The 16,229-nt window shown below is 38.4% G+C and overlaps 1 protein-coding gene across 1 annotated transcript in view; it reads left to right on the forward strand.

Moving 5' to 3' along the window:
* The window catches only part of Ptbp3 (polypyrimidine tract binding protein 3), a 78,847-nt gene that overhangs the window by 21,714 nt on the left and 40,904 nt on the right, over window positions 1-16,229 (forward strand). Inside the window, exons 3-4 of the mRNA XM_057790422.1 lie at window positions 2,879-2,963; window positions 14,347-14,516. Of these exons, the coding sequence (XP_057646405.1) occupies window positions 2,879-2,963; window positions 14,347-14,516 (255 nt within the window). The remainder of the gene's footprint in view (window positions 1-2,878; window positions 2,964-14,346; window positions 14,517-16,229) is intronic.

The following is a 16,229-nucleotide window of genomic DNA, read 5'->3' on the forward strand; positions in this document are numbered from 1 at the left end:
ATTCCTTCCGCCTCAAAGTGAAATCAGAGGTTAAATATTGCCTACTCCTGGGTAGTGATTAACACGCCCATATGCAGAGTTAAGGAGTATAGTTGGGAAGTGAAGGGATCCTTACCAGGATTTCCCCTTGCTTTGTGGGCCCAAGTGAGGAGTCAGGGTTTTGTCCGTCTCCCCCCCCAGACAGGGTTTCTCTGTAGCTTTGGAGCCTGTCCCGGAACTAGCCCTTGTAGACCAGGCTGGTCTCGAACTCCCAGAGATCCGCCTGCCTCTGCCTCCCAAGTGCAGGGATTAAAGGCGTGCGCCACCACCGCCCGGCTTGAGTCAGTGGTTTTTTTAAGCAAAGGCAGGTTTATAAGAACTTTTTTCCCTTTTTATCAAACCAGCTCTATTTTTGACATGAAACATAGTGATACTAAAGACACATGTATGTAGCATGAGGCAGAGGAAGGTAGATCTCTGAGTTTGAGGCTAGCCCTTTCTATAGAACTAGTTCCAGGATAGCCAAGGGTACAAAAAGAAAATACCAAAAAAAAAAAAAAAAAAACCAACCCATGTTGGATACATTAGATTACCACTATATTTTAAACTGAAAACTTTAACAGCAAACTGCAAAGTTAACCCATAATTATCAGACCAGAAACCCATAATAATACCTTTATTTCATACACTTGGCTTTAAGTAAGGCACATACTGGTCTTTGGATGAGTTGGGATTTGAAATTTTTTCATCCTGTTTTTTTTTTTTTCTTCCGAGACAGGGTTTCTCTGTGGTTTTGGAGCCTGTCCTGGAACTAGCTCTTGTAGACCAGGCTGGTCTCGAACTCACAGAGATTCGCCTGCCTCTGCCTCCTGAGTGCTGGGATTAAAGGCATGCGCCACCACTGCCTGGCTCCTGTTTTGTTTTTTAATTTTTTTTTTTTTTTTGGTGACTTCTATAAACTTGAGTAAAAGAGCTGAGGATAGTAATTTCTGGGTGCTTAAAACAAGAATTGTTTAAATAATTGTGTTTGTAGTAATGCAGAAGCCAACATGTTTGTTGTAGGGGCTGGAGAGCTAGCTTTGTATCTAAGAGTTTTTACAGGAAACCAAAGTTTGGTTTCCAGCATCCACACTGAGCAGCTCACAATCACCTGTAACTCCATTCCAGGGAATCCAACTCCTTCAGGCCTCCTTGGGCTACCCTCTACTCCCACAACATACATACGTATATACATACACACATACATACATACATACACACACATCAAAACTAAAAATAAATATTTGTGGTAGTATTACTCTAAAATTCATAGTTATTTGATGATTAAGTTCTGTCACCCAGTGAGCCAAAATAACTTATTATTAAAAATTCATCAAGATGAACAAGTTTGATCCATTTGAAATAGATTAGTTTTAATTTTTTTACTACATATTTATTACTCTTTTATAACCTTGGATATAATTAGGATTGTACTGAAAAGAATTATTGGATACATTTTAGTGCTGAGAGTTCAGATGTGTAAGTAGGACAGGCACTATGGCTCTTCCTGCAGTCCTGCACTCAGAAGACTGAGGCGAGAGGATAGAGAGATCACCATTTGGCCTTAGCACGACTCAGAAAAACCAAGGTCTGGGGCTGTGACTGAGTGGTTGGAGGTTTTCCTCTCAGGCCAATGCCCAGCACCAGGAGACAGATTTCTCTTACCATAAAGAAATACAATTTTGAAAACAGATTTGCTTAAGATATAATATATACTTTCAGTTACGGTGACATGCACATTTAGTCCCAGAACTCAGAGGCAGAGGCAGCCTTTTTTTTTTTTTTTTTTTTTTTTTTTTTTTTTTTTTTGGTTTTTCGAGACAGGGTTTCTCTGTAGCTTTGGTGCCTGTCCTGGAAATAGCTTTTTGTAGACCAGGCTGGCCTCGAACTCACAGAGATTCGCCTGCCTCTGCCTCCCGAGTGCTGGGATTAAAGGCGTGTGCCACCACCGCCCGGCGAGGCAGAGGCAGCCTTGAGTTTGAAGCCAGCCTGGTCTACAGAGGAAGTTCAGGCCAGCCAGGGCTATACAGAGAAACAGAGAAACCCTGTCTTGAAAAACCAAAAAAAAAAAAAAAGCGGGGGGTGGGATCGCACCACCCGCCTGTACTACCTGACAGTACGGTACTACTAGCACTACTACTGCATCGCTGCGCCTGCACTGCAGGACCATTCGCAAGCCGGGCAAGGGCCTGGAGATTTAAAGACACAGACAGAGGCACGGGTTATCCTTGAAACAGGAATGCCCCCTTTATTGTGTCCAGGGGCAGCTTATATAGGGATCCTTGACTGATAGCCACGCCCCAGCCAAACGCACCAGAAACCACTATCCTGCAATCAGGAACTCCTGAAGGTCTCATACTTAGAGCAGCTGCAAGCATAACACACTGTTTACAAGAAATTCAGCATTCAAGAAATTCTGGGGGTTCACAGCTCCCAACAGGGGATAAATGATGTATATCAAAAATAGTTCTTAGGATTGATGGTATGGAAACCAGTAATTACAAAATTTTGGATAGAAAATGTGTCCTATAGCCCTATTTTTAGAAATATGTATTGAAAAATCAGGATTCTTAGAATGTATAAATTACTTGCATGTAAATATATTTTATAAAAAACTTTGTCATAAAGTAGTCTCCAACATACAATTTAGTACTTCAGACATAATGTTTGGACAGTTGTAATTGGTCAGAAGCATTTGCAAAATTAATGCCCCCACTGTTTTTCTCTCCCCCCATGACTACACTGAGCATTTGCTGTAATTTTTCTTTATTGCAGTTTGTTTCCAACTGTCTTTTAAAGTATCTTTATGTTTAATATAAAATAATGCTGTTATTAATTGAGCACTAATTTTGCTTTTCAGCGGGGATCTGATGAGCTTCTTTCTCCTGGTGTCATTAACGGACCTTCTACCATGAACAATTCTACTCCTTCTGCAGGTGTGTATGGTAAGTTTTGTCCCCCCTTCCCCCATGTTTTTTTTCCTGTGAATTTTTTCATTGTTCTTATGTGCCAATGTTTACAGTAAAAAGTGTAATTTTTACTCAATGAGAAATGAAAGAGTCAGTTAAGGGGAAAAGATGGTATTTGTTAGACATTTATGAATGGGTCCACCATGTTTTAATCTACCAAAAAATTAATTAGAAAGATTTTGTAGGTAGAGAATATGTTAATATGAACATGTGAACAGAGTGATGCGGGAGTTGAGGCTAAAGCCAGCTTTGTAAAGTTGAGCTCACATTAGAGTCACCAGAGAAGAGGCTGGGGAGATGAACAAAGTTTAGTGCATAAGTGCTTGCTGTGCAATCTGAGGGCCTGCTTTGATTGCAGTACCCATGCAAAGGCAGTCACTGCCCCATCTATAACCCAGTGTTGTGGTGTGAGGGGTGGAGAACAGCGAATCCTTGGGGCTTGCTGGCCAGCCAGTCTAGCCAAAACAGGGAGCTCTTGGTTTAGCGGAGACCCTGTCTCAAAAAGTAAGGTGAAGAGTGATAGAGGAAGATACCCACAAGTCAAGCTCTGGCCGCTGTCAGGATGCATTGCACATGCCTGTCATCATTCAGCAAGTCTAGCTCAGTGAAAGATAACTGCCCACGTTCAGGTTGGGTCTTCCCACTTCAGTAAGCTGCTTTGGAAAGCCTTCCTAGACAACACCCAAGGGCTTACCTCTCAGATGATTCTAAGTGTCTAAAGTTGACAGTCAGGATTAACTAGCACACTCAGGATAACTTGGAAGCACTGAAAATCTGCAAATGGCCTGACTTACCTTTGAAGTTTCTGTGTGAGGGATATATTACCTTTGTTTTTAGAGCTCCTAGGTGGTGCATCTGAGGCCCAGACAGGCGTAAGCACTGTTACTGAAATTTTCATTTTCCTTCTCGGGAGTGCCATCTCCCCAGAGAGTTGCCTTCTTCTGGGATTCTTGTTGAACTTGTATAGGACCAGCACACCTGTCTTGTTTGGTGTTAGCTTCTATAGTTGCCAATTTTTATTTTTTAAAATGCTTGGTTTGATTAGAATAATTTTTTTTTTTTTTTTTTTTTTTTGGTTTTTTGAGACAGGGTTTCTCTGTGGTTTTGGAGCAGAATAATTTTTTTTAATTAATTAATTAATTTAATTATTAAAGATTTCTGCCTCTTCCCCGCCACCACCTCCCATTCCCTCCCCCTCCCCCAATCAAGTCTTCCTTCCTCCTCAGCCCAAAGAGTAAGCAGGTTTCTCTGCCCTGTGGGAGGTCCAAGGACCACCCACCTCCATCCAGGTCTATTAAGGTGAGCATCCAAACTACCTGGGCTCCCACAAAGCCATTACATGCAATAGGACAGAATAATTTTTTGATTCACTCATTTTGCCTTCTCCAATTTGCTGTGCAATCTGAGGGCCTGACTTAGATTGCAGTACCCATGTAGAGGCTGTCACTGCTGTCTGTAACCCAGTGTTGCGGCGTGAGGGGACGAGAAGGAGAAAAAGAACTCTTGGGACTCCATTGGGTATTCTGTTTTGGAGTGTATAGTTTTCATTTCTCTATATCTTGCGGTTGGAGGAGGGGAGGGGGGGGTTGTTGTTAGGGATCTAATCTAGTCCTTGTAAATGCTGGGCAGGCCCTATTTATCTAACCATGTTTGATTCTTACATCTCTTATGCAAGAAAGTCCTAGATTTTCAGAGCACTTTGTCCTGGAGGGGGAGAGAGGGTATGTGTGGGTGGGAGTGGTGGCAGGGTAGTTAAATTAGCAATGTCTTGATTTTTGTTATGATTTCCATTTGGTAATAATGTAGAATAAACATTCTTTTCTTCATCCTGAAAATTGGACCCAAGACCTTTCATATATTAGGGTGAAGTTGTATCTCTAGCACCAAAGAAACTTCTGAAAAATGATAACTTAATTTTTTGTAATAGCTCAAATTCAAGTTTGTCCCAACTTGTGATTTCTGTCTCTGCATCCAGAATGCTTTCATAGGCATTCACCACCATTGCTTACTTGGGACACTGTGAGTGTGACTTCAATGCTAGCCGCAGGGTGTCTCAAACCCTTCTCCAGCCTCCATGGACACCCACGTCCACGTGACAGTGACAGTAACACCAATATTTTCATTTTAGTATACTGCACAACTTTTTTTTTTTTTTTTTTTTGTAAATTTCAGCCATGACTCAGGAAGCCGAGACAGGAAGATTTTTAATTCAGTGACAGGAAGTTCCCAGGCCAGGCTTCACTATAAAATTCTGTGCTACCTCAAAATGATGATAATAACAATTTTTGTCCTTAATGTTGAACTTATAAAGCTGAATTTAAATATAGTAGGTGGAATTACTCCTCTAATGTTAAGTTGGGTTCCATTGAAAAGATTCAGAAGTATGTCAGTGCCGGGTGGTGGTGGCGCACGCCTTTAATCCCAGCACTCGGGAGGCAGAGGCAGGCGGATCTCTGTGAGTTCAAGACCAGCCTGGTCTACAAGAGCTAGTTCCAGGACAGGCTCCAAAACCACAGAGAAATCCTGTCTCGAAAAACAAACAAACAAAAAAAAGTATGTCAATATTGTGTAATAACTGATTTTCTAAAGTTAGCACACAATGACAAACCTGAACTGTTTCCATGTTCCTTGCCCAGGAAAGGGTATGTGAGGGAGAGAGAGTATAGGCAGTAGGCAGCAAGACTGAAAGCTGCTAGGAAGAGCTACCTATTCCTTCCCATTCCTATCCTACTGTATCTGCTGCTTTCAGATCAAGGCTCTGTATATTGTCCCTGGATTTGTGGATGCCAGTCTGTCATTGATTAACTTTCAGATTTAACTGCTCTGTCTTAAGTGAGTGGATGAGACTATAGCAGAAACCGGAATTAAATCTAGCAAATACTTTTCTGGCTTATTTTGGTACAACTGCTAATACTATAGACAAATATATTTAAAATGATTTTTATATTGCATAAAGATGATGGAACATTGGTGCCAAGCTGTGACTTCCCTCAGGCAACTTGGCACCTACAGTTATTCTTTTTAAATGTTGTTAATGTTCTTTTAAATCTCATCTACTGTGAGCTTTTGAGATGCCTTGGAGGTAAAAGCCAAACCTAATGATGACCTGAGTTTGATCCCCAGGTCTTATACCATGATGGAAGGAAAGAACTGATTCCTGTTGTCTTCTGACTTCACATGTCTGCATAAGCACACTTGTGTACACTTTTAAAAATCAGTGAATAGCTGGATGGTGGTGGCGCACGCCCTTAATCCCAGCACTCGGGAGGCAGAGGCAGGCGGATCTCTGTGAGTTCGAGACCAGCCTGGTCTATAAGAGCTAGTTCCAGGACAGGCTCCAAAGCCACAGAGAAGCCCTGTCTTGAAAAACAAAACAAAACAAAAAAACCAAAACCAAAAAAAAAAATTAGTAAATAAAATGTAGTTAAAAACAAACCAGAAACCTTTCTTTCTTGTAGGTAGATATTCTTTTAAGAGCTTTAAATTATGAAGACTATCTTTTCCTATGAACTTTACCTGTAAAACAGACTTAAAGAGATTTTTATGCAATTTACATTAAATTTATGTTACTATAATCTGGTTTTACTGCTGTGTGTTTGTTTGCATGTACTCACAGGGCATGACAGTGCTTTCTGTTTGGGAACTTGAACAAAGTTCCACACTTCATAAATTATACTGTCCCTTTAAATATAGTTGTACAAACTAATGGCAGAAACTGTTAATACTGGTTTTTTTTTTTCCAACCCATTTTTACTCAGATAAAACAGCTACTTTCAAAATCTTTCTTTTGGTTAGACTGATAAGTACAAATATTGTATGGAACCCGCAGAGAGCGTCTCTGTATGTTTTTTCATTCTCCTACTGCTTGGAGGAGTTCTGTCTTTCATTTGAGATATTTAAGGATGAGGATTACATTTTATCAAGAGACACAGCTTAAAGTCCGAGTCATTCATAGTTTTGTATGTTGCTATTATAAATGTATAATATTAATTTCACAAGTATAATATGAAATGAAAATCAGTATATGTTATATTATTGGCTCATTTATGTAATGTTAAAAATATTAGTCTGTGTTGTGAGAAATCAAGTTTATGATTTCTTGGAATATAAATTGAAATGGAAAGGAAAGGCTCATGTATATGTAACACTTGTGTGTTCTGTGTGAGTGAATGCCATTGTGTGTGGCTGTTTCAGGGTACCAGTAGAGGGTGTTAGAACTGGGGTTATAGGTGCTTATCAGCCACCTGGTGTGGGTGGTGGGAACTGAACTCAGGTCCTCTGGGAAGAGCATCAGCATGAGGTCTTAGTCTGTCCAGCCCCGTGTTCTACTTCTTGATTTGACTGCTGATTATGTAAGTCTATTTATTTATGGAATTATGATAATAGCAATATTAAAACCCATCATATGAATACAGTCAAAATGAAAGCTATAGAGAAATACTTTGATTGATACAGTTATGAGTTGTAATAAATGTAAACAAGATGAGCACAGTATATACAAGGTTGAATGTGTGTGATTAAGACTCTTCCTTTCCTTTCAAAACAGAATCCCCAAATTATTACTAGATTTGCAATCCAGAATAAAATCCAGGTCCCCCTTCCCCCCTAACTGGAAGGACCCTGGAAAAAGAAGATTGACAAGGATGAAGTCCAGCTTTAACTTTCCTTTTTCCTCTTCACTTAGGAATTAAAAGGAGTGGCCTTGTTAGAGGAAGTTTATCTCTGGGAGGGTGGGGGTTCAGAAGCCTAACCTGTCTTAGTGTCAGTCTCTCTCTCTCTCAGTTGACCAGGATGTAGCTCTCAGCCACTTCTCCAGCATCATGTGTGCTGCCATGCTCCCAAACATGATGGTAATGAACTAAGCCTCTGGAACTGCAAGCAAGCCCTCAAATGCTTTATTTTGTAAGAGTTGCCTTGGTATGGTGTCGCTCTACAGCAATAGAACAGTGACTAAGAAGTGATGAGTGGGCCGGGCGGTGGTGGCGCACGCCTTTAATCCCAGCACTTGGGAGGCAGAGGCAGGTGGATCTCTGTGAGTTCGAGACCAGCCTGGTCTACAGAGCTAGTTCCAGGACAGGCTCCAAAACCACAGAGAAACCCTGTCTCGAAAAACAAAAAAACAACAAAAAAAAAGAAGTGATGAGTGCTATTTTACAATTTAAGAAAGTGGATGAAAGTTATGAGAAGGTTGTATTAGAAGATCTGATTCCTAGTCAAGTCAAAAAATATATAGTTTGGAGTTTGAATTATAGCACTTTCATCTCTATTTTGAGTTAACATAACACATGAAATAATACTCCCATGATCGGCCTGGCTTAATCTGTGCATACAAGAACAAGTCAAAACCAGAAAATTGTAAAGAATGTCACTACAGTAAATAAATAGAAAACCTTATCACAAATTGATAATAACATAATTAGATCGGGAGGTGGTGATACACCCATCACTCAGAAGGTGGTCTCTGTGAGTCCAAGGCCAGCCTGGTCAACAGAGTGAATTCCAGGACAACTAGGACTACACAGGGAAACCCTCTCTCAAAAAACAAAACAAACAAAAATAAAAGCATAATTATAGCCCTTGGTAGCATATGAAATAAAACAGAAAAAGAAGCTAGCAAAGTATGATAATGAATTATTAACAAAATCTAATAATCAGAAGAGTAAATAATAGATAAACTTGCGTTTAGCTTATTTTCTGTGACTCTTTGAGAAACTACACTCATGCTCTAGGGTATGTCTTACTTTCTTCTGAGCAACCTAGTACTTAGCCATATATTGAAATATCTTTATTAAATCCCAACCCCGCTTAATTAAAAAAAGATCTAAAAATTCATTTGCATTTTAAATGACAAAATGTTATTTAAAATAAAATAACAGTTATAAGTACCACTGCCATCTAATCCTCTAAATAAAGAGGAAGGTGCTAGTGAATAACTAACAAATTAGTGATTTGTTATTTTTGTTATATAATCTTTGTATTTATATACTTGAAATTGTCTTCATTACGAAGTCTGTAAGACTAATGACATAGCATATGAGGTCTTAGGTCCAATACCCAGAATTACAAAAATAGCAATATACTAAAAGTACATGTCTAGTTACAAATATAAGTGGAAAAACAGCAACAAAATATAAATAAGATTAGACATGGTAGTACATATCTATAGCCCTGTTACTCAGAAAGCCAAGGGAGAAAGGTCATGAATTGAAGGCAACCTTGGGGTACAAAGTGTGTTCCAGGCCAGACACATCAATAAAGTGAGACTGTCCGAGTTCTTGACCTCAGAAAAATAAAGTTTTTGTGCATATGACAATATTAGAAGAAACAGTTACTTGAAAGTTTGTGATTCACATAAGTTCCAGCAGTTGGAAAAGTAGGCTAGTCATAAAGTGTTGTTTCATAAACATTTTAATCCCACATGAAAAGCTGAGAGCATGCTTGTAATACCAGCTTTGATATGGTAAGCCTAGGGAATGGCTGGAGTTTGCTGGCCAGCTGTTCTAGCCTAATTGAGGAACTTTAAATCAGCGAGACCCTCTCTTCTCCAAAGATCTGGACAGCATTTCTGAGGATGACATCCAGTGCATTTCTGAGGATGACATTCATAAATGTGGATCTGAAACACACATGAAAGAAAAGTATAATTGGAAGGGCAACGTGATGATGACAGTATTGTCTCCAGTTTGTGTTTGTCATACAAATACATAGATCTGTCAGTGATCATCAGAATCTGTATTGCTTGACTTTCTTTAGTTTTGTGGCGGAAATACAAGATTGGTTTAATTCTTTGAGACAATATTTTACTGAGTAGCCCAGGCTATCCTTGAACTCTTAGTCCTCTTGGAATACAATAATGATAATAAGAGAAACCCTGTCTCAAAAAAACAAAAAAAAAAAAAATAATAATGATAATAATAGTATAACAACAGCAACAACATCCATCTTAGCATTGCGGCCACATCGAGAGCCTCCCAACCGACCAGTAACTACAGTTATAGAGATTTCAGTGCTGCTCTCTTCTGGCCTTCACAGGCACCTGCACACACTAAATAAAACTTAAAAACAAAACTGCCAGGGCAGCTCTCACCTATAATTCCCAAACTTGTGCCAGGCGGTGGTGGCGCACGCCTTTAATCCCAGCACTCAGGAGCAGAGACAGGCGGATCTCTGGGAGTTCGAGGCCAGCCTGGTCTACAAGAGCTAGTTCCGAGACCGGCACCAAAAAAACTACAGAGAAACCCTGTCTCGAACCCCCCCCCCCCCCCCCAAAAAAAAATTCCCAAACTTGTGAGGTGAGTTTCAGGTTTGCCTGGGCTTTTTTTTTTTTTTTTGAGATGTGTTTATTTACTAAATGTACAATGGTGTTTTTCCTGTATATATCTGTTAGAGTTTCTGGAGCTGAAGTTACAGACATTGGTGAGCTGCCATCTGGGTACTGGGAATTGAACCTGGGTCCTCTGGAAGGCAGCTGATACTCTTGACCATTGAGCCATTTCTCCAGCCCCTGCCTGGACTTTTTAAAGAAGTCGTCTCCAAAATCCAAAGGTTGGGGACTATATTTGCCTGGCATTTTACTAGGCCCTGGGTTTAATCTCTACCACATAAACAGATAAGTAAACGAAGTACAGACACTACGTCCACACACCTTTCAGAACACGATATTTGACAACTTTTAGTGTTAATTGGTGAAATACAACATTATAAAAAACTATATATTACTATTTTCATATTGTTTGTTAGTATCAGATTCTGTTTATTTATTGTATGTGTGTGGGAGTGTGTGCCATGGTGCATTCCAAGGACGACTTTCAAGTCTCTTCTCTCCTTCTGCTTTGTTTTCCAGTCATCCTTGGGTCTTTGGCTTTTCATGTTCACATGGTTATTTATGAACATTTCTGCAGCTTCAGATTTTTTTTTATCAAGTCTTTTATTAGACTTTTAGATTTTATAGATAACATTTTCAGTGTCCTGAATTAGTAAAAACGAAAAAACAATAGAATCATTTGACATCAAATAGTAGAAATAGTGTAATTTCTATGCTGAAAAGTTTTCTTTTGTTTTTAAAGAATAACCAGATATGCAGTTGATTACTTTGTACTAGACATTGTGCTAGGCATTCAAAAGATACTGAAAGTTAAGCTGATTTAGTTTTTATAATTTCCGTTATATATTTATGGAAAAAATTGAAATATAGTAAGTAATGAGTAGTCTGTCCAGAAGAGAACATCTGATTGAACAGCTGTCCAAGTGCCCTTCCCCCTTCTTTTTTACCCTCCCTTTTCCTTAACACTGACCATGTATTTTTATTGTACAGGTTAGTTACTTACTTAAAATTGCTTGTTTATAACTGCTTGTGTCTTGGTAAAAGTTTGTCATGTTAGGGCTCTTGATAGTACAATGTAGTGGGAACTCAAATACTTACTTGCTTCTATCATTTAATTTTTCAATTTAATCCTATCATAGGATATCTTTGTCAATGAAGCAACCTCCCTTTAAAAATTTTATTATTGATTTACCTATTTTATGTGTATGAGTGTTTTGCTTGCTTCTATGTCTATGTACCATGTTTGTACCTGATGCTCAAGCTAGTTAGAAGAGGACATTGGATTCCCTGGAGCATGAGTTATGGATGCTCGTGAGCCACCATGTGGGAATCAAACACAGGTCCTCTACAAGTGCAGCAAGTGTTCTTCACCTCTGAGTCATCTCTCCAGCCCCAGAAACAACCTTCTTAATGTTCCTTTATTATGTTTAGAGTATTCAGGATGAACTTATAGTAACTCTATGCCTTGAGGAGTTTCTTCAAGTACTTAATACCATGGTGGTCATTAGTGATGCTCAGCTTCTATCTGAATGGCAGGTGTTTGGGTGTTTCTAGTAACAATATTGTAGAACTCCCAGTTGTTAGTTATGTATGTAAACCTACGTGTGCGCTTTCTCTGTCTGTCTCTCTCTCTCTGTCTCTCTCTGTCTCTCTCTCTGTCTCTCTCTCTGTCTCTCTCTCTCTCTCTCTCTCTCTCTCTCTCTCTCTCTCTCTCTCTCTCTCTCTCTCTCTCTCTCTCTCTCTAGGAGTGCCAAAATAATTTTGAGATTTTTGTGATTAGGAACTGCCTTTAGAGTTAGACCTTCATTCGGATATATGGAACTAAATTAAGTCAGTTTTAGTGGAAAAGCTTTAAAATAAGGAACTGAAGGATATTTGGAATCCTGTCAGCATTCTTTCTTAGAGCTAGGTAGTAACATGCCGGACTTTTTTGTTTGTTTGTTTGTTTTTTTCGAGACAGGGTTTCTCTGTGGTTTTGGAGCCTGTCCTGGAACTAGCTCTTGTAGACCAGGCTGGTCTCGAACTCACAGAGATCCGCCTGCCTCTGCCTCCCGAGTGCTGGGATTAAAGGTGTGCGCCACCACCGCCCGGCCATGACGGACTTTTTATTAGATTGCCATACTAAATTCTAAAGACATGGGCGGGATCCATAGGAAAGGAGATGGAAAAGGGAAAAGGTCAGAGGTGACATTAGTGATTTTGGAGGGACAAAGTTGTATTTTTTGATGTAATTCACCAGCAAGTATGTGAATGCTTGTTTATTGATTCTGCTCATGATGCTTTCCACATTCATGGAAAATCTGGGAACAAATGTTGTGTTTGTGGGTGTTCAACTTATTCATGTATTTTTGGGTCAAGTTATATGCCACAGACATGGCATTAAATAGTTTTATATGGTCCTCATGATATGTTTGTAGGATGATGGGTAGTATATTTTCATTAGTGTTTAGAAAAAGGATATTAAGGGTTTGGCAAGATTGTATTTTTCTGCCAATATTGGAAAATATCATTTTACTTTCTTTTAAATAATTGTTTTAGTCTGTCTTCATTGTGTTCTTGGAAGAAAAATCTTTCTGAATTTCATCTGCATAAACTTAAGTAATCATTATACCCAGGTAGGTCAATCCTAGTTAGTAAGATTTAAATAAAATCTAGGTATGTGCTAGGATATGAGTTAATTTTGCAACAGTCATTCTGAACTTTCAGGACAGCGCAGTACTGTAGTAGACATGCCATACTGTAGTTGAGTAGCACATCTGTAGTTTTAAGTATGTAGAGGGTATTGGAAAATGTGGATTTCCACCAGAGTCTGTTTATTACTAGTAAGTAGGATTATCATAAGAACACAAAATTTAGCTAATAAAGATAAAATGAGAAAACCTATAATGGCCTAAGAAACTAAAATTTTAGATGTAACTCATCCAGATCTCCTTGGTTGTGTTAGATACAAAATTTATATTATAATCTTTTGTAAAATTTATCATTTTTCAATTTTTTTTTTTACTTAGCCATAGAACAAATTAGAGAAGGGTCTTTAAACATGTATTAGTGGGCCGGGCGGTGGTGGCGCAGGCCTTTAATCCCAGCACTCGGGAGGCAGAGGCAGGCGGATTTCTGGGAGTTCGAGGCCAGCCTGGTCTACAAGAGCTAGTTCCGGGACAGGCACCAAAGCTACAGAGTGACCCTGTCTCGAAAAAACAAAAAAAACAAAAAAACAAAAAAAGCATGTATTAGTGGGCTGGAGATGTTGCTGAGTTCTTAAGAAAGCACCTGGTGATGTTGCAGAAGACTTGGGTTCAGTTTTCAGGACCTGCACAGCAGCTTAAAACTGTGGGTAACTTCAGTTCCAGGGATTCCAGTACCTATTTTTAGTCCTTTGGGCACAAGGCGTGTAAATTGTATATACATGTATGCAGGAAAAAACACTCATCTATAAAAATAAACATATATTTATTCTGAATATTATTTTCAACATTGAATTTAGACGTATAGTTAGTTAGCTTTAGTTAATGATTGGCATGTATTCTGCCAGTTTTATCATTAGTAAGTAAACATCCTAGAGTGTACCTACACAGACTGAGGCAGTAAAGTTTATTTACTACACAGTTTACATATACACATATGATGCATGGGGTTTAGCCTGTGCCCCAGCAACAGATTGTCACTGTATTGAATACTGTTGAAATTAAAGTGTTTTGTATCTTAATGTAGAAAAGGCATACTTGTGTGTTAGGTGCTTACTTTATGAAGGTGGTATACATGACTCTTTATGAAACAATGTAATTCATTTATCCTAATACTTTTCATTTAAAAAAAATCAGGCAACAATTAAAAAAGTTAATAGCCATGGTGAAAGACCAAAAGTGGTTCATCAAGAGGTGGTTGGTTTTATTTTCCATTCATATTATTTTCATCAATCTTATAGCTCCATGAATTTGAAATCTGTTATGCTAGAAAGTCGTGTGACGATTTAGTTAATGGAGTGTGTCAACCCAAATTAGTTTCAGTAATTTAAAAAAATCTTATGTTTTTTAGCTAATGGGAATGACAACAAGAAATTTAAAGGAGATAGACCTCCCTGTTCGCCTTCCCGTGTTCTCCATCTTCGCAAAATTCCATGTGATGTCACCGAAGCAGAGGTCATATCATTAGGTCTACCATTTGGCAAAGTAACTAATCTTTTGATGTTGAAAGGAAAAAGCCAGGTATGTAATATTTAAAGATCGACACTGAGTGATTATCTTCTGGGTGTTAGTATTTCAAATAATTTTTATTTTCTTGAACTTAAGAATTAAGTAGTTGATTTGAGACAGGGTCTTTACTGCTGTGGCTGGTGTCAAATTCATAAGCTCAAGTGACTTTCCTAAAGTTCAGCCCTTCAAGTATCTGGGATCTCAGGGGTATGTGTCACCATGCTGGTCAGTTTTTCTTACTGTCTGTGACCACAAATTAGTTTTTAAGTAAAAAATTTCCCTTGTATGACAATAGACAAAAATTAGCACAAGAAACAGGAGTATATCTTATCTCTTGACTTGGGGTCATTTTTAGAAGTCCTATTTCGTATTTTACTTCATGTGTTCTACTACTTAAAAATACCCTGTAATTACAAGATAGCCTGGTAGTTGCAGTTACTGATAGAGAAGCTATAAATTGTGTTTTGTTTGTTCAAGTAAAGAACAGTTAAGTTTTCCATACTGTGCAGTTATCACTATAAGCTGAAGATCTATCTAATTGGCTTTTACGTGGGACCAAAGAGTTGGGAGCAGCTGGGCATAGTGGCGCACACCTTTAATCCCAGTACTAGAGAGGCAGAGGCAGGTGAATCTCTGTGAGTTAGAGCCCAGCCTAGTTTACATAGTGAGTTCCAGAACAGCAAAGACATGAAGAAAGACCCTGTCTAAAAACCACAACAAACAACATTAACAACAAAAAGATTTGGGTGCTACCTTGTTCAGTAAAATAGAATTGAATGTTTAACTAGACATGACTGAACAGTTAGTAGAAATAAGGGGGAAAATTTTTTTTTTAAGGCGTGCTTCTCATGCAGAGGTTGTAGGTTTAGTTTCCAGCACAAGAAGAGTCTGACATCTTCTCCTGAGCTCCATGGGCACCAGGCACACACTTGGTGAACATCTTGGTGCACATATATATATGCAGGCATAAACATACATAAAATAAATGTAAACTTTGTTAATGGATTGGTTTACAGTAGGCCACTTTTTTTGTAAAAGCCAAAACCTAGTTATTTATTTATTGATTGATTTATCTACCTACCTACCTACCTACCTACCTATCTATCTATCTATCTATCTATCTATCTATCTATCTATTTATTTATTTATTTATTTATATTTTAACTGATTGCTGTGAATCTTCTTTGCTCTGGTCTATTGTAGACTAAAATAATGTCATGTTCCTTCATTCCATAAAATCATTGGATACTATGTATATTCTAGTTGTAGAATTATCATGTAGCTTCTTTAATAATTTGAGAGACAGAAGAGAATCTTCGTTGTAAAAATGAGTTTTCACATAATTTTTTTAAGATTTTATTGCCTTTTTTTTTTTTTTGATCACCTCTCTTCTCAACTCTTCTCATTTCACCTCCTCTTTCTACCCACCAAACTGGTTTTCTGTTTTTTGTTTGTTTTTGTTTTTCTTTTCACCTTTCAGGACAACTTTTAATGGATACATGCAAATATACAATTTGTATGGATGAATGGGATACTACTTGATGTTTTAATTCATGAGTATATCATATAATGTTTAAATCAGATTCAAAACATCTGAAATATTGTTATTCCTCAGCCCCCTGTTTGGTAGGGGTGGGTAGAGGGCAGTGTTAGGAATTGACTAGGGTTTTGCTGGTGCTAGCCAAGTACTTTACTTTTGAGCTACAGCCTGCCTCTTGATTTCTG

The sequence above is a fragment of the Chionomys nivalis genome, chromosome 16 (assembly GCF_950005125.1).
Source record: "Chionomys nivalis chromosome 16, mChiNiv1.1, whole genome shotgun sequence".
In the NCBI taxonomy this organism is placed as follows: domain Eukaryota; kingdom Metazoa; phylum Chordata; class Mammalia; order Rodentia; family Cricetidae; genus Chionomys; species Chionomys nivalis.